Below are 19,576 nucleotides of genomic sequence, written 5' to 3'. Positions count from 1 at the left end.
TGGACAACCATTTGTCTGAAATGGTATAGGGTTTCCTGCTTGTGCAGGGGGTTGGACTAGATGACCCCCAAGGTGTCTTCCAACTCTGTTATTCTGTTATAGTGCATGGATTAAATAATAGCACACTGCATTTCTTGAATGATTCTTGTCCAAGTACTAACCAGTACATTGCTTTTGCCTACTGAAATGGTGCTACTTGTGATCTGTTATCATCTTTTTCTGGCAGGGGGAATGTTTCCATTTGGACCTGGTACACAATGGGCCTTCTCGCATTTCATGTCTCTGCTGAAATTTAAATTCTGACCTTCCAAATTCAACATATTATACTGCCATACTTGACTGTTGATTTGAAAAGCCCTTTATTGACTAAGTTGATTAGATTCTTTTAAGAATCTGATCCTCCCTCTGAGTCCCACTGTAATTTACTTTCATTGGATTTCCCACCATCCAAAATATTTACCTGACATCCTTTTAATACTTCTGTATATTTAAGAACTGCTAAGATGGTAAGCTAATGCATCCGAGACCGGGCTATTGTCTCTGCAATTCCATTTGTAGACTTTTGTCTCCAATAGTGAGAAAAAAAAAATCAGCTTTGGAAAGGAATAATTAATTGATGTGTTCTGTCTGTGTTGGACAAATAAATTAGTGGACATGAGCGAAGATCCATTTAGAAAGCTATTTGATCTCCCAGTTGGCATTCTCTTAGGGCAGTGTTTCTCAACCTTGACAATTTTAAGGCCTGTGGACTTCAACTCCCAGAATTCCACAGCCAGCAATGCTGGCTGTGGAATTCTGGGAGTTGAAGTCCACAGGCCTTAAAATTGTCAAGGTTGAGAAACACTGTCTTAGGGACTTCCAGTGAGGCTTGGGCCTGCCTTCCTCTTCCTGCTGTTGTGAGCTTTTGAATATTGTTGCAGAAACCAAAATGAATCTCTATAGCAGGGCTGTCAAACTCGCCACATCATGTGACATGTCAGGACGTATCGTGACTTTTTTCCCATTGCTGAAGTTGGGGTAGGTGTGGTTTGGCCAGGATGCATCCGGCCCGTGGGCTGGCAGTTTCACCCCCCCGCTCTACAGTGTTCCATACAAGGTGGTCTTCGCAATCAATGGAGAGGTTGCTTGGCCTGGCCCCTACCCACGTTATTTTATCCTGCTAAAATTTGATGAGATGAGATGAGATGAGATAACCTTTATTGTTATTTTTTTTACTGTGGGCACAACAGCACACATCAAAAATAAAATTTAATTGCCTCTCTCAAAGTGAAACACATACATGACACACATACTATGAACAACATATATATACTGTAGACCAGCGGTTGTCAACCTATGGGTCGCAACCCCATTTGGGGTCGATTGACCATTTCAAGGGGGTCGCCAAGCAAGGCTGTCCGCCATTTTTTTTCTCCTTTTCCGGCGGGTGCCTTACCTCCCTTGGGCTGGGCCAGCTGGTGGCCCAGCCGGTGGTCGGCCTGTTCCGTCTCTGCCGCTTGCCAGCTATGCCTCGGCCGACGCAGGGGGCAGCACCACGCATGTGCGGTTCTCCCGGGCAGGGAAAGTCCTCGACTTACGACCGGTTTAGTCCTCGACTTACGACCGGTTGGGGTCGCGGCATTAAAAAGGTTGAGAACCACTGCTGTAGACCCACACCCCTACATATACGTAGCAATAAATATTAAATACTGTCCATCTTGAATATATAACGGAAGGAGGAAGCTTGAGAGTTCACAAGGTTAATGCTGTATGGAATGAAACTCTGGCTGAATCTGGATGTTCTGCTTCAGATACCACAAAGCCTCCTCCCAGAAGTAACAAGGAAAACAGGTTGTGAAGAGGATGTGTAGTGTCCCAGATAATCTTACGGACCCTTCTCAAGCAACGCTTCTGTGCTATGTCCTTTCTCATATGTGCCCTTATGGCAGCCCATCTTTCTAGGGAAATAAAAGGCCTACAGAGTGTTTCCTTTAATGATGGGTTTGTTTACTTGAAATAGATTGGTTTGTCAATGTGAATCATACAGACTAGCTAGCAGTTAAGCCATTATTCGTTGAGAAATATCTGTTCTCACTGGATGGCAGTAACTGGTAAGCAGTTACTGGATGCTGCTGTTCCTCTATTGTCTTCATTGTAACCAAATAGGAATATGGTATATCTAGACTTCGAAAAATATTTGTCACAGACAGTTGGAACAACGAAAGTTGGGATTTGCACAATTGAGTTTATGCTGATAGGCATTTGGTGTGTGTAGAAAATACAACGGACACATAATACATAAGCAGGTTAAACGATGTTTGCAGATATAAAGCCAGTTTGCACTTTGGGTCAAACGTTGCTAACTGCTTTGCTATTTGCATGAAAGTGAAGGTGTTAACTATGAATGAAAAAACTAAAATGTACATTAGTAAGTATGAATTGGCATCATTTTGGTTCTTGGGGGAATCTGTAGAAATAAGAATTCATAGATTAGTGATAATTATATATTGTGCTCTAGTGAATGAGATAATGGAAGAACAAAAATTGAGTTTGGGAAGAATTGTATGACATTCTAAATGAATGGGATTGGGGGGGGGGAGAGTTATTCTGCTAGGTGTCTCCCATGCATGAATGGGAGTGCCTACCATACATGAGTGAATGAATGAATTGATGGATGGATGGAAATCAGAGGAGAGGATAGAGAAAAAGTGATTCAGCTATTTAGAGACCTAATGTCAAGGTTACGACTGATGAACCCAACCAAGCAAACGCTTTTGAGAGTTTCCAATCTCATCATGTAAAATTTTATTGAATACATCATGTCGCCACGTATGAAAGTAAAACCAGCTCTGGCTAAACCCCACATAGTGAAAGCATGGAATTCTCTCTCCTCCCCCTGGATCAGGTCACATTGTCCAATTAGAAGGAAAAACATTGTTATGAGAAAATGTTTCTGGGTCTGGCCAGACACCTGATGAACGTCCTTGGGTCCCATGGTCTTCTCACTTAATCTTTGAAGTCTGCATTCCATTCTTTTCCCTCTCAACCCCCCCCCCCCCGAGTTTGTTGGCAAGCTGATAAGCAAATAAGTGCTGCAGCAACAAAATCGTGCTTCGAAACTTGACACCTAACAGTGAAAGAGAATGGGGACTGTTTGGTGAGTGTTCAGTTTAAAAAAAGTATTTTTTTTTCTTTCAGATTCGTGGTTTAAATTCAGGTAATCCTTAACTTACAACCGTTCATTTAATGACCATTCAAACTTATGACAACATTGGAAAAAAGTGACTTACAGCAATAGAAATAGCACTTGGAGTTATATAATGCTTCATAGTGATCTACAGCATTCTGTAAGTGATTTATATCTTGCGTCCAACAATTTGGGGTCCCCATTTTACCAACCTCGGAAGGATTGGAAGACTTATGACTCTTTTTCACACTTACAACCATTTCAGCATCACCACGGTCACGTGATCACAATACAGACACTTGGGGACTGACTCACAAGCCAAGTCAATGGGGAAGCCAGATTCACTTAACGACCCCGTGTTAGTCATTTAACAACCACAGCGATTCACTTAACAACTGTGGCAAGAAAAGTCGTAAAATGGGGCAAACCTCACTTAACAACTGTCTCGATTAGCAACAGAAATTTTGGGTTCAATTGTGATCATAAGTTAAGGACCATTTATATACATGACAAACAACACAATAATGTACATAAAAATGATTGTGGTAAAAGATGTGTTAATGAAAGAGGTTCTTAGAGGCTCCCAGCATGAGACAATACCGTGTGATGGAACGTTGCCTGGATTCCCAGGATGGTGGGAATACATTTCAGAGGAGAAAGAGACAACTTAGCGCAGATAGTTTGTGTGAGAGAAAAAGGGTGAAGATGGTTCCTCCCTAATAGTTCCCAAAATGTATGCTTTATGAGAGCGGTAGCATGCTTTACTTTGGCGGTAATCTGTCTAGATGAGGAACAATTAAGAAAAACAGCTTGGAAGAATCACAATGTGTCTTTCTTGGTTTTTGGAACTTGACAACGGCTTCTTAATAGTTTCAGAGAGTGGAATAAGAAACATAAAAGATAAAGGGAATAATTTTACGAGAGTGAAAGCAGGACTAGAATCCTGTACAAAACTTTAGATGACAGATCGTTCTTTTGTTGAATGGAAAGTGGGTGAACAAAAATAGGCGATGGAAATGCTTTAATTATAAAATAGGTTGCTAGATGGAATGAAATGAAATGAAAGGGTCTGTGGATAAGAAAACACACACACAAGAAAACGATGGCTGCAAAAAAAAAGTTGAAAGGAAGATCGCACACAGTGTAATGAAAAATATAATAGTAGTAGTAGTAGTAGTAGTAGTAGTAGTAGTAGTAGTAAAGTTGGAAGGGATCTTGGACATCATCTAGTCCAACCCCCTGCTCAGGCGGGTAACCCTATACCATTTCAGACAAATGGCTGTCCAGTCTCTTCTTAAAAACTTCCAGTGTTGGAGCATTCACCGTTTCTGGAGGCAAGTTGTTCCACTGGTTAATTGTTCTCACTGTCAGGAAGTTTCTCCTTAGTTCCAGGTTGCTTCTCTCCTTGATCAGTTTCCATCCATTGCTTCTTGTCCTGCCTTCAGGCGCCTTGGAGAATAGCTTGACTCCCTCTTCTTTGTGGCAGCCCCTGAGATATTGGAACACGGCTATCATGTCCCCCCTCGTCCTTCTCTTCATTAGACTAGACATACCCAATTCCAGCAGCCTTTCCTTATATGCTTTAGCCTCCAGTCCCCTAATAGTCCCCTATAGTCAAAAGAGAAGAAGGAACGTTGAATGTTAAAAGAGACAGAGGACAAAATGTTTGGAAATGGGTGAAGAAGTTAAACAAGCTCCCTCTAATAGAATAAATGGAATTATTAATAAAAGCGATAATGTGATTTGCAATTCTGCTGAGATGCTGAAAGGAGTTTAGAGATCTGTAGAAGAACAATAATGGTATATCAGAGCGTCACATATAAATGCATAGTACTTTTTCAGGTTGGCTAGACTTTGATCAGCTTGGGCTGAAGAAAACAGCGAGTAGGATAAAAATACAGATAGCCCTCGAGTTGCAATAGTTCGTTTAGCGGCCGTTCAAAGTTACAACAGCACTTAAAAAAGTGACTTATGACTGTTTTTCACCCTTACGACTGTTGTAAGGGTGGTCACGTGATCAGAATCCAGATGCTTGGCAACTGACTCATACTTACGACGGTTGTAATGTCCCGAGAGTCATGTGATCCCCTTTTGTGACCTTTGCACAAGCAAAATCAATGGGGAAGCCAGTTTCACTTAACAACCGTGTTGCTAACTGAACAACTGCAGTGATTCACTTAACAGCTGTGGCAAGAAAGGTCATAAAATGGGGCAAAACTCAATATATGTCTCAGTAAAATAAATATTGGGCTCAATTGTTGTCGTAAGTCGAGGACTGCATGTATTGGAACAGTCAAAAAATGTGGTAGGCACAAACTCCTTACTCCTTGCTCATCTTTAAAGATGCTTAACCAATTACATGTAGCATATATTCCGGCGTATAAGGCGACTCAGCGTATAAGACGACCCCCGACTTCGGCGCCGAGTCGCATGCCTAGAAAGTCGTCTTATACGCCGGAAACTACTGTTATTTCCGGCGTATAAGACGACTCGGCATATAAGACAACCCCCGACTTTGGCGCCGATTTTAACGCTTGCGAAAGTCGTCTTATACACCAGAAAGTACGGTACGTAAATCTGCAATCTTTTTTTAAAAAAAACAGTGGAGACTATAACAAAACATTAATCAATATCATTTATTTTTGGCAGGTGGTGCACTGTCCATTTTCCCATCAGGATCTCCTTTGGTTGTGAATAGCGGGCAAGAATTTAAGCTGACCTGTACTGACGGTGGCCCAGTGACCTGGCGGTTTTACAGCGCTGACCCCTCAGCGAGGCTAAAGAATTTCAGAACGAAAGAAGTGCATGTTACTCAAGCAAGACCAGCAGACACAGGAACCTATATATGCAAGAACAAAAGAAACTTGAACAGCTCCGTTTATGTTTTTGTTAAAGGTAATTTCATTTTTATTTCCTCATTTTCCCTTTCTTCATCGCAAATAGGCCTTTTCTAAAAAGCATTAGGCGTGAAGGCTGGATTTGGTTTACGTTTATAGTCATCCCGTTGATACTTATAGGTTCAGTGGTTAAGACATTGGGCTTGTTGGCTGGGAAACCAGCAGCCCAGGTTTGAGACCCGCGCACCATGTGACCGGGTGAGCTCCCGTCCTTGCTCCAGCTTCTGCCAAGCCAGCAGTTTGAAAGCATGCAAATGCGAGTAGATAAATAGGTACCACTTCAGTGGGACGGTAACAGCACTCTGTGATGTCACACTAGCCATGTGATGTGGAAATGTCTTTGAACAATGCTGGCTCAAAAGGTCTTGAAATGGAAATGAGCACTACTGCCTAGAGTTGGCAACGACCAGTGGAGTAAAATCTGCAGGGACTATGTATGTATGTATGTATGTATGTATGTACGTACAGTAGTGGCCAAAATTGTGGAAACCTTTTGGGAAAAGTGTATTTTTGAGGTTTGATGGCTAATAACACCACTTTTTTTGGAGTAGTACCATAAAATTATATATCAATGGAAAGATAATTTAATCAAGAATGTAATGCAACATAGTTTGTTCAGTTATCTGTACTGTATTCTGTGAAATGTTATAGCCAAATAACCAGAAAAAGGAAGCACAACTTGCTTAGGTTGATCTCAGGTAGCTTTCCTTCATCTGATTGTAGCCAATGAGCTTGAGTGTTTAGAGAGCCAATCAGGTGTCATCTTGTTTTGGCAATGAGCCAATCAGATCACAGTAGGATTCAGTGATTGATGTCCTGTATTGAAGCTGAGAGGAGGACATTTGTCAGTGTGTTATGTGATCGCTATCAAGTTGGTTGGGTTTTTTTGTGTTCTTTCATTTAGTAAGCTTGTAAAACATAATAAAATTAAAGTAATGGTGCAAAGAGTTGATTGGTTGCCCAGAAAGCGATGTAAAATAGTATTATTAAGTGAACAAGGCTACAGTTATAAAGAAATTAGAAGAAAAAGTGGTGGAAACGTAACCAAAGGTGGCATTTCTACTGTTCCATAATTTTGGCCACTACTGTATATATGTATATAATCCTAGGAAAGCAGCATGTCAAATAAAACACTTTTGAGCTACTGTGTGTAACTCTTCCTCATAACTTAAACAGAATGTCTGAATACAGTGGGACAAAAAAGTATTTAGTCAGCCACCAATTGTGCAAGTTCTCCCACTTAAAAAGATGAGAGAGGCCTGTAATTGTCATCATAGGTAGACCTCAACTATGAAAGACAAAATGAGAAAACAAATCCAGACAATCACATTGTCTGATTTGGAAAGAATTTATTTGCAAATTATGGTGGAAAATAAGTATTTGGTCAATATCAAAAGTTCATCTGAATACTTTGTTATATATCCTTTGTTGGCAATGACGGAGGTCAAACGTTTTCTGTAAGTCTTCACAAGGTTGGCACACACTGTTGCTGGTATGTTGGCCCATTCCTCCATGCAGATCTCCTCTAGAGCAGTGATGTTTTGGGGCTGTCGCTGGGCAACACGGACTTTCAACTCCCTCCAAAGGTTTTCTATGGGGTTGAGATCTGGAGACTGGCTAGGCCACTCCAGGACCTTGAAATGCTTCTTATGAAGCCACTCCTTCGTTGCCCGGGCAATGTGTTTGGGATCATTGTCATGCTGAAAGGCATTACAAGATTGACAGGTTCGCCTTGGCGGAGGCCTCCTTTGGTAAGAGGGTTCTCCAACAGGTCGTACCTCAAAGTGCCACACCAGACCGGCCTGCTCCCCTCCCTCAGGGACAGTAGGCTTTGGTATGTCCCATTGGTGGATTCTCCATCTCCAGTGCTGGAGAAGGGGCATTGTCTTACCTGAACGCCTTTTCTCAGCACGGAGATGGATAATCCACTCCCGCCCTTGCAGGTTACTTAGGCCTAGGGCAGTGGTTCTCAACCTTTTTAATGCCGCGACCCCCAACCGGTCGTAAGTCGAGGACTACTCAACCGATCATAAGTCGAGGACCACTCAACTGGTGCAGCACCGTTTGCAGAATGGGACTTTTGGCGGGCTCAGCAGGGCAGAGACAGCCTGGACAATTCCTATTGGCTTTTGAAAGCCAATAGAATTAGACTCTATTCAAGAGAGTCTAATTCTATTGGCTTTCAAAAGCCAATAGAATAAAAGGGAGTAGCACAGCTAATGAAAAGGGGGGAAAAAATGGTGGACTGCGTTGTTTGGCGACCCCCGTGAAATGGTCGTTCGACCCCAAATGGGGTCCTGACCCACAGGTTGAGAACCACTGGCCTAGGGCTAGATTTATGAGCCAACACGTCTTGCTGTCAGTCATGGCTTTGCTTGTGTCGAGACTGGGTTACTGTAGCCCAGGACAGGCATTGCAACTTTGGCTGACTTGATCTGATTGGGCAGGAACACAGTCTAAACCCATTGGTGGATTATCCATCTCCGTGCTGAGAAAAGGCGTTCAGGTAAGACAACACTCCTTATCTCTGCAACCGGGGGTTCCACAAAGTATGCTTAAAAGATTCAAGTTGTGGTCATGACAGCGTGACTGGAATTCCACCTGTTTCTTATGAATGACACATGAACATAAAAACCAGGCAAAGCTTGATTGCCCAGTTGTTCCAGCTAGTACAGTCATAGCAATCCAATCCATTTGGACAGCGCTGACTTGGGAAAGATAGCTATTACTTCTGGTGGATGCTCCACCTTCTAAAAACAGGATACATGCCTTCTTGGACAGCTGCAAGACACTGGCAAAATATTGATCTAAAATGGTATCAGTTTCAAGGTGCTGTTTGGGGGAAAGTGTCTGTGAGTGTCTGTGATGTAATCAACATACAGTATTTCTTTCTGGCTATTGAAGACAGATAACATGGAAAATTATAGATTGACACTAAATATTCATTTTAAATATTCTATGAGCCAAGAGTTCTCCTGGCTCCATTCAGGATCATGAGAAGAGTAGATTAATTCTTTTTCGTATACACCAGGGGTGTCAAACTGCCGGCCCACGGGCCCGACGCATCATAGCAAAACCGCACCCACCCCATTGCCGGCAATGGCAAAACCGCGACACGTCATGTGATGTTGCGAGTTTGACATCCCTGCTCTACACCATAGCCCTAAATGAGAATGTCTTCTCTTTTTGAAACTGCCACTTGACGTTAGAGACGGTCCAGAGATGTAAACAAGTGGCAGAGGTGAATCAGTTTGCAAATCTGAATCTGCCATCTCAGATAAGACTTTCAGTCTGCCTCTCAAGTCAACCTTGTTTTTAAATTTCAGAGATTCTTAGAGAAAGATTGCTGTCCTTCAGGCAAGTTCATACCGTAGATCAGGGGTCCCCAAACTGTGGGCTGTGGCCCACTACCGGGCCGTGGCCAGCGGGCCATGGAACAGGCTGACCAGGGCACGCACCACCACTTGTGCTAGCGTCACTACTGCGGCGAAAACGGAGCACTATGCAGCAAAACCAGGGCACCACACGGTGAAAATGGGGTGGTGCTAGCGCCCGTGTGATACTCGCTAGCACTGCCCTGTTTGCGTCACGCTTGCTCGCGGCCCCATTTGTGTGAACGCACACGTGCGTAAAATGCTTCCCCTTCCATTTCCCTCCGGTACGACCTCTGCCGTAATGAAAATAAGGAGTCATTGTTTTTCAGCACACATCCCTGCAAGGGAAGCTAGTGACAGGAAATCATATGATGTCTTTATAACAGGCCTTGTTTATTACTTTGGCTTCCAAAACCATAATCAAAGGGCACTTCTAGAGGGTGAACCTAAACGCATTTACCAAGGTGTAAGCCTGATTGAATCCAGCATGACTTCGGAATAACTAGCAGAAGAGTTTATTATGCACCCAGGTTCGTTGTATTCTACTTCTTCTCCTTCAACCCAACATAGCCACAGTTCCAGATTCTATGTTCTACCTAAAAGTGGCAAGATTGATTGTCTTACAGCCTCAGACATGCCCGATAGGTGATAAATAAATAAGGGCATAAGGCAGTGATGGCAAACCTTTTAGACACCGAGTGCCCAAAACCCGCCCCACCCCGTCCCACCCACCCCATCCTGTTCCCTGTCCCGTCCACCCACAGTGTCACTTACCGCCTCCACGGCCCATTGCAGCAGATCACCCAGGCAATTCTGCAACACCATGGTGGCCATGCCCTCCGCCTGCACCCCACAGCATCATCTGCGGCAACAGGGCATGAGCGCGGAGTCTTGTCCCTGCTGCCTGGCTGCTAATGTCCTTGGCTGCGCTGTTCTGCGCAGGCCGCGTCTGGGGGCGACTCTCCTCTGGGGGGCTGCTGGTGAGGGGGCTACAGGGGGAGGTGGGGCTGGGGTGTGGGCACATGTGCCCACAGAGAGGGCTCTGAGTGCCGCCTCTGGCACGCGTGCCATAGGGTTGCCACCACTGGCATAAGGTATGCTTGAGTGACATTCAGTGGTTTATCTAGACCAGAGGTCCCCAACCTTTTGAGCACCAGAGAAAGTTTTTTCTGCAGACCGTCCGGGTGCCCGTCCACGGACCGGGGGTTGGGGACCCCTGATCTAAACTAGCCAGGAAAATAAAGCATAGATAATGGTCAGGCACATTCTGTTCTCCAGCATTTATAAGGCATTACAAACTTGATAGGTTTGCTGCTGCGGAAGCCTCATTTGGCAGAAGGGTATTGCAGCAGGTTGTCTCCTCCCAGGGGACACACGCCTAGACTGTCCCTCCCGTAAGGGACATGGGTGGCTTTGGTATGTCCCACCGGTGGATGCTACATCTGCTGGAGAAGGGGCATTGTCTTACCTGAACGCCTTTTCTCAGCATGTAGATGTAGCATCCACACCCACCCTTAACAGTCAGTCTAGGCAGGTGAGATTGCAGGAGGAGCTGTTGCGTCTGATTTGCTTCGCCTCATTAAAACTGGGGAAGGACCGCCCTAAGGGAGGTGTGGCTGAACTTTGAACTTAGTCTCTCTGAGCAGGAAGGCTGAAATAACCCACCGGTGGATGCTACATCTACATGCTGAGAAAAGGCGTTCAGGTAAGACAACGCCCCTTTTAGTCAAAAAGTGGGTGAACTTAATTGGCCCGGTAGCCACTCGAATTAGATATGGACAGGGGAATCTCTGCCTTCTGTTTTGACATCAGAGAACTGTGCTGTGGCATTCATTCGTCACAAAAGGTATGTGATTAGGGCAAAGCAGTATTGATTTTTGATCTGGTAGCTGTATAAGATAAGGCCTGAATATGCTGTGCCATCTGAGATTACCAGGCATAGTTTTTTTTTTCTCATAGTATTAGTAAAGAAATATCTATTTTTTTTTATTTTGGAATATTTAGATAACGGATTAGTGCTTGATTTCTCTATCCCATGCATCTGGCAACTAGATGTTGGCGAGCATCTTGGCATTTGAAGCCAAGAGGATGCTGAACATAATTATGAGTTTATATTGTAGACCTTTTAGGGCTGACTCATATGTACCAGCCCTCTAGTGAGGCTACGCTAATTCAGTGAAGAATAAGCTGAAAAAGTCTCCACAATTTCCCCCATCCCCTTTCTGACACCAATGTTGAAAGATGTTATTTGACCCAAGTTAAATTTTAGGATCGAATCCTGGGATCTATGTCTTTCTTTCTCTCTCTCTCTCTCTCTCTCTCTCTCCTCTTTCTTTCTTTCTTTCTTTCTTTCTTTCTCTCTCTCTCTCCCCTTCCTTTCTTTCTTTCTTTCTTTCTTTCTTTCTCTCTCTCTCTCTCTCCTTCCTTTCTTTCTTTCTTTCTTTCTTTCTTTCTTTCTTTCTTTCTTTCTTTCTTTCTTTCTTTCTTTCTTTCTTTCTTTCTTTCTTTCTTTCTTTCTTTCTTTCTTATATTTGCATGGGCTGCCCACTTTAAAACCCAAGTCTGGGCAGCCCATAATAATAAAGTCCCATACTATAAAAGCCACAAACCACAAATCTATAAAACACAACCAAAACTGCTGCCTCAGTCACCCCTTGGGAGCCCCAGCAACCAAGGCAAAACTTCCTCACTCTATTCCAGTTTCTGGGTAGAAAAACAGGCTTTGATGGTCTTCTACAAGGCCAAAAGCAAGATAAGGGCAGCCATAGAAAAATACCATAGATGCCCTCTGTAGCACACCTTCCCTTTGCTACTCCAGAGCTTCCATAAAGGATGAAGTCCATAGGATTTTATTCTAAATTTGCCTTGAGCAGTGTGGCTCCAAAGGGATCCTGTTGAGGCTTGGTTCTCCTCGTTGATATTCAGACTGTGCCTGTCTGCATATGCAGATTGGAACGATGCCCCAGTGAAGCCAAAGGCTTTGGAGACTAGAATGAAATAAAAGATGAGAAGACTTGGATTATAGGCTTCTGATGAGTCCTCTGGGACAGTGGGCAGCTGTTCCATGGGCTTTTACAGTTCTAAAGGGATTTTTGGAAGCGTCCACAAAAATAAGTTCTGTGTTTTGCCAGAACATCCATAATCTTCTGCTGGCATATTTTAAGGACTGTTCCACACATGTATGCGCCGTTTTACATTTCTTCAACAGCCAGTAATTGGCATTTGAGTGAATGAGTAGATTGCACTGAAAACCGTTGTTTTGCTGATATGAAATAATCTGGAGCAATTATTAGGAGACTTCAATCTGTGACTTTTTTTCTCATAAGTAAAGACAACATTTAGCAATGTCTAGGTATGGGAACCTGATGGTATTTTGCTTGAAAATCCATATTTTCTGATGCTGCATTTTACCTTTTAAAAAAACATCATTATTGGAAACTGCTCTTTAGCGATACTTGAGTATAGCATTCAACTTACTGAATAATTTAAAATCTAAGAAAACCCCTTTTCTGTGGTGCTGAGTCTATAGACTTTACCATCAAACAAATGTAGGCATGTAAGAATTTTGTTACCATTCTAGATTGCATTTTTAAATTTATTAACAGTAATTTCTATACTGCTTTTCCACAAATCCCATCAAGATACTGTGGAAATTTGATGGAAAATATAAAGGAGCAGCAAACACAGATATATGTACCATCTCCTGGCAAATAAACAAGAAAATAAGAAAGATTTTAGCACTTTATCGAAAGGCTGAGGATATGGGTTGGGAAGAGAGTGGTTTGGCAAATAGATTACAACTATGTTATCAATTAAGCTCTATTAATGTTCTGCTCAATTAAAAAGGGATTAAACATCTGTGAAATGGAAAAATCTATTCAGAGGAATCTACTGAAATATGAATTGTATTGTTTAAGGTACATTTCTAACTAACGTCTAAACCAGGGGTAGGCAACCTTGGCTCTTTTATGATTCGAGGACTTCGACTCCCAGAATTCCTGAGCCAGCATGAGGGAACTATGGCCCCTTCATGACTCGTGGACTTCAACTCCCAGAATTCCTGAGCCAGCATGGCTCAGCTTGGAAACCTCTCCCTTTCCCCTCAGCATGGTTGACTCAGGAATTCTGGGAGTTGAAGTCCACGAGTCATAAAAGAGCCAAGGTTGCCTACCCCTGGTCTAAACAAACAGGAGGAAATTGAACCTTGTTGGAAACACTAACCTTGTTTTCCATCACCACCGGACAGATTAGGATGATATGAAAAATGGGAGCCGAATAATTAATTGTTGTGATTGTGAGTGTGTGTCAGAGCTACACCGTTTCATTTGTGATACTGTCCCCGCAGTAGTTAAAAATAGCTCATTGATTTCCAGTAGAGGAAAGATACAGTTGTACTATTTCTTCTGGACTTGAGTTTGCATAGAACAGTGTTTCTCAACCTTGACAATTTTAAGGCATGTGGACTTCAACTCTCAGAAATCCACAGCCAGCATTGCTGGCTGTGGAATTCTGGGAGTTGAAGTCCACATGCCTTAAAATTGTCAAGGTTGAGAAACACTGGCATAGAATGAGCAACAGCCTAAATCATTCCCTACTTAAAAACCTTTATTTCTGTTGAAATCCAGAAGCTAAAATCATAATCGTCAATAGATTTGCTTTTGAACTTAGTAAGAAGTCTTCTCAGAACCTGGACAAGCCGTCATTCAATTCTTTACATTTTGCTAAAGCAGACAGATTCCTGGTTTGACAAAGGAGACCCCTCGCCAGACCACAAAGAAGACACTGCTCAGGCATTCGATAGAGTTAATGCTGTGATTTGGACAGCAGTGATAAGCCTTTGAAAGTCACACAGATGAGGTCTCACCTTCTAATCTAGGCCATCTTTCCTTTCAACGTCAGGAAACCTTTGTGTTTAAACCTGTGCATGCAAAGGAATCCAAGGTGGGGTGTCTTGTGTGAGCTCTCCTTGTGTGACGGACATCACTGCTGAAAGTAAGGATGCTTTTGATGATCAAAGATCACCAGCTCAACAAGTCCCCGGTGACTTGTAATCCTTTGTCTAATGTCTGAATGGAGTTTAAAATTGATTGATCTGCATGGGACCTTTCTGTCATTACACTTGCAGACTTAAGACTAGGGAGCTGACTTATTTATAAGACAGTGCATTGTAGTATTCTACTGGGTCTTTCGGATTTATTGGAACAGCACCCTTCGGAGCCCGGTGTGACATTGAGGCATATGTAGAAAAGAGGTGGGGTTTGCATCACAACAGTTCAATGCTGTTTGCAGCATTCTCCTCTCGGTGCTGGCATACAGTATATGCAAAGCATATGTGTGTATGGGATACACACACGAGTCCTCTGTAACAAAAGTTACCAATCAATAACATTAGGATGGGATGGGATGGGATGGGATGAAATGGAAAGGAATAGAATAGAATAGAATAGAATAGAATAGAATAGAATAGAATAGAATAGAATAGAATAGAATAGAGCTTGAAGGGACCTTGGAGGTTTTCTAGTCCAGCCCTCTGCTCAAGCAGGTGAACCTATACCATTTCAGACAAGTGACTGTCTAGTCTCATCTTAAAAAGCTCCAGTGATGGAACACCCACAATTTCCAGAGGCAAGCTGTTCCACTGGTTAATTGTCCTCACCGTTAGGAAGTTTCTCCTTAATTCCAGGTTGTTTCTCTCTCTGGTCAGTTTCCAACCATTGTTTCTTGTCCTTCTATCTATCTGGTGCTTTGGAGAATAGTTTGATGCCCTCTTCTTTGTGGCAGCCCCTCAAATGCTGGAATACTGCTATCATGTTGCCCCTGTTTCTTCTTTTCTTTAGAGTTAAAGTTAGGTTAGGTTAGCCAAACCCAAGTCCTGCAGCCATTCTTCATGTTTTAGGCTCCAGGCCTTTGATCATCTTAGTTGCTCTTCTCTGAATTAAGAGAATCAAATATTTTAGGCCATAACATTTTTTAATTCTGAGCAGAATATGAATCAGCAGCTACAGTCTATCACTGAAGTCCGAGAACTATGACATTATAGAGGTAGAATTGGAGTATCCTCACCTACAATTACCATAATTCCCAGCCAGCATGCTCATTGGTATGTGTGTTGTAATTACCTATACTGGGAGGCATTGGGTTAGAGAAGATGTTCAGAGCCTTCTTCCTAAACATTTTATCAACCTCTTGATCTTCTCCAACTTAATGCCTCCAGGTCTGCTCAACTACAATGCAACTACCAATAAGTAAGCAATTATGGGAATTAGGGAAGAATACTTTAAATATCTTGTAGATTTTCCCCCTATACTACATTCTTACATTATATTGTTCTATATTGGTGACAGAATAAAAAAAAACATGTTATTTTTCTTTCTTACTAATTTTCCAAGTAGAAAAGGAAGGATTTTAACTGGAATTAAAAACTAGTTAAGGATTGTGCAACTGGTTAAGTATGTGTGCAAAGATTTGAATTGCCCTATATATTCTTTATATAAAGAAGAGATTAACAAATGCATCTCCCATTAACACTGCTGTAACAAGTGGGGTTCACATTTGCACAGCGTATGAAACCGTGGCATTTCAAAGTGCCAAAAGAGAATCATATCTAACCTCAAAGCAGCACCTGACAGGCTGTTACTTCTTCGAAATTGGAGAATGGTTGAAATGGTGCTTTGTGATCTCAGTATAAATCAGAATATTCTATGCTTCGCTCTGCAGTGAAGATGTTGTACAGGAAAGACAGTGCCAGATGGTTCAAACTGTGAGCAGTACAGTTGATAAGATAGTAATTATCATTAAATTATGATTTAGTTCGCTTAAGCTATTTCTCCTTGTTTTATAGCCTCTCTCTCCATGAACACTTCAACTAGAATATTCCATTTTGGCCTCATCGTGGTACCCTCTCATTTTTTTTTTTCATACAAATGTCCATTTTTTTTTCCAATATGATCACCAAGCCAAGTTCCTGCTTCTTTTTTCCTTTTGTTTGTCCAGAGCAGAAATCTCTTACAGAATGAAAATAGACGTGTCCAACATTAAAAAGAAAAAAGAAAAAAAAAAACCCATCTCTTGTTGAGTACAATGGAAAAGTGGGGAAGACACATCAAATCTCAAGTATTTCATTATCAGTTATCTACTTCCTGTCCTCAAAATTCTCTTCTGTGTAGGAAATCCTAAATATGTTTCACCTTAAGTTGTTCTCCTTGACTCTATGATAGTATCATAGAATACTTGGGCCAGAAGGGACCTGGAAGGTCTCCTAATCCAACTCTTTGCCTAAAGCAGAAGCCCTTATTATACCATTACCAATGTCCAATGTTTTGGATCTTTTTGTTGTGATTCCGTGCTGGCCTGTGCTCCCAACAGCTGAGTCTGAGGAATCTGAGGAGGAGGTGGAGGAGGCATTTGAAGGGCCATCAGGGGCAGAGGGAGGCTGTGATGAATTACAGGACTCACATGCAGAGCCGGGGCCCTCCAGTCGTGTTCCTGATAAAGCTCAGCTGTGTGAGGAGAATGAGTCAGACTCGGAGGACTCACACCTGATGGACATGCTAATTGATGCACGCACACGTCGTCAATTAGCGAGAGTAAATCAGCAGCAGTCAATACGGCAACTCCAGAGTAAAAGGAGAAGGCACTGAGAGGCAACGCCTTGGGACTGCTGTATAAAAAGAGGAGGTGTGGGCGGGGCTGGTTGCTGAAGGCAACCGTTTGCAAAGTACTTCTTTGGATCCTGGTCTGTTTGTCTTGCTTGTGACTACTCTTCTGTTTGCATCGTGTTTCCCTGTGGACTATTTCCTTCATTTGGATTGAGTTTTGCTGTTTGTGTTTTGGCCTATTTGGCAGGTTTGTCACCCATATTAAAAAGGGTTTGTGTTGTTTTAAAGTCTCCAGCCTATTTTATCAACAGAGGTTTGGTCCTCGTGCCTTTAACAAGGACGGCTATAGGCTGGGATAGAACACTTTTTAAAGCAAGCTTCTGTCCATTGTTTCTTGTCCTTTCCTCACGTACTCTGGAGAATAAATCGGTCCTTTCTTCTCTGTGACAGCCCAAGTACCGTAAGCCAGCTATCATATCACCCCTAATCCTTCTCTTGTTAGGCTTGGCATACTGTACCTAGTTCCCTTAACTGTTCCTCATACAGTTTAGCCTCCAGATCCCTTATCATTGTTGCTCTCTGCATGCTTTCTAGGGTCTCAGCATCTTTTTTGTATTCTGGCAACTAGCATTGGACACACTGTTCCAAGTGTGGCCTCACTAGTGCAGTACAGAGTGATACTATCACTGCTTGTGATCTTGATGTTATCCCTTCGTTGATGTAGCCTAGGACTGCAGTGGCATTTTTGGCAACTGCAGCACCCTGCTTCTAAAAACAAATCAAGTCAGTCAGAATAGTGCTGGAAGGGACCTTGGAGGTCTTGTAACCCAACCCCCTGCTCAAGCAGGCAATCCTATACCATTTCAGACAAGTGACTGTCCAGTGTCTTCTTAAAAACCTCCAGGGATGAAGCTCCCACAACCTCTGAAGGCAAGCCGTTCCACTGGTTAATTGTTCTCACTATTAGGAAGTTCCTCCTTAATTCCAGGTTGCTTCTCTCCTTGGTTAGTTTCCATCCATTTTCTTGTCTTGCCTTTTGGTGCTTTGGATAATACGTTGATCCCCTCTTCTTTGTGGCAGCCCCTCAAATACTGGAATATTGTTATCATGTCACCCCTAGTCCTTCTTCTCTCTAGACTAGCCGTACCCTATTCCTGCAATCCTTCTTTTTGACATTTCATTGATGCTCCATATAGAGCAGGGGTGTCGAACTCAATTTCATTGAGGGCTGCATCAGCATTGTGGTTGCCCTTGGGGGGCCAGGTGGGTGTGGCCAGGGTGGGGGTAGCCTACTGGGTGGGTGTGGATGGAGTGGGTGTGGCCTACTGGGTGGGCATGGCCAGCTCTACATCGTTTGCGTCAAGGGTGCCTGTGGGGGCCTGGGCAGGAGTGGGACAGATCTGAGCATCTCTGGCAGAAGGTGGTGGGACCGGGGCAAACGCCAAGGCATGGTCCATTTCTTCATTCCTCAGAAAGGGTGACACCTCCCCAGCATGCACCCAGGGGGTGGGGCCGACATGGCAGGGGCTGGTTCCTTGCTGTTTCTAGATGGCCTTGTAGAGCTAAGACTGAATGCATTTCAGCATAGATGGCCACCACAAAATTGTACATTGGCTCCCAGCCGGCCTGGGCCAGGGCCAAGGCAATAGGGGCCGTTCCCTCACTGTTTCCAGGATGGCTTCAAGGGCCACATGAAACTACTTTGCAGGCCGTGTCTGGCCCCCGGACCTTGTGTTTGACATTTCTGATATAGAGGAAACATTAAATATATGCATATAAAAAGTTGCTTCTAATGCAAGTACGGTATAAAAAAACATGAAAGTGTACAACAACTTTGGATCCAAGTTAGACGTTATTCAAAATATCGCATGAATTTAAGTGTGGCTCATTATACCTTTGTAGGAATTACTCTGTTTTAATGTCTATTTTTTTAATTTTTATTACAGACCCAACGGTTCTGTTCTTTCACAAGCCCACAGTACTTGAAATGGAAGACAGCGATGCTCTTATTGTGTGCCCAGTGACAGATCCAGATGTTTCGAATTTCACTTTGAAAAGATGCCATTACAAATCTCTGCCTGAGCATATGACATTAGTTCCTGATCCTCAGAAGGGAATCACCATAAAAAATGTACAGAGATCATTTCTAGGTTGTTACCGGTGTGTGGCACAACAAGATGGAGTTGAAAAAAGATCGAAAGATATAACACTTGTGGTGAGACCAGGTGAAAATACATTCAATTGAACTCAAATATCTGTTATGGTCGTACCATTGTGTATAATCCCTTTTCTTGTACAGCTTTGCAAACAGTGTGTATCTAGTTTAGAGGCAGTCCTGACTGATGGTTGGTTTAGTGATCAGTCGAGTTTACAACGAGGTTATGGCCATTTTTCACACAACCGTTGCAGCGTCCCCATGGTCACATGATCAGAATTCAGATGCTTGGCCACTGACTCATATTTATGACGGTTGCTGTGACCAGGAGTCATGTGATCCCCTTTTGCAACAAGCAAAGTCAATGGGGAAGCCAGATTCACTTA

At 42.9% G+C, this 19,576-nt stretch overlaps 1 protein-coding gene across 1 annotated transcript in view; it reads left to right on the top strand.

Moving 5' to 3' along the window:
- Positions 1-19,576, top strand: part of KIT (KIT proto-oncogene, receptor tyrosine kinase) — a 133,163-nt gene that overhangs the window by 37,680 nt on the left and 75,907 nt on the right. Inside the window, exons 2-3 of the mRNA XM_039362885.1 lie at positions 5,816-6,061; positions 18,982-19,260. Of these exons, the coding sequence (XP_039218819.1) occupies positions 5,816-6,061; positions 18,982-19,260 (525 nt within the window). The remainder of the gene's footprint in view (positions 1-5,815; positions 6,062-18,981; positions 19,261-19,576) is intronic.

This window comes from Crotalus tigris, unplaced genomic scaffold (assembly GCF_016545835.1).
Source record: "Crotalus tigris isolate CLP2741 ecotype Arizona unplaced genomic scaffold, ASM1654583v1 scf7180000019483.1746242, whole genome shotgun sequence".
In the NCBI taxonomy this organism is placed as follows: Eukaryota; Metazoa; Chordata; class Lepidosauria; order Squamata; family Viperidae; genus Crotalus; species Crotalus tigris.
Note: the sequence above shows the minus strand (reverse complement) of the source record. Positions and strands in the feature narration are given on the sequence as shown.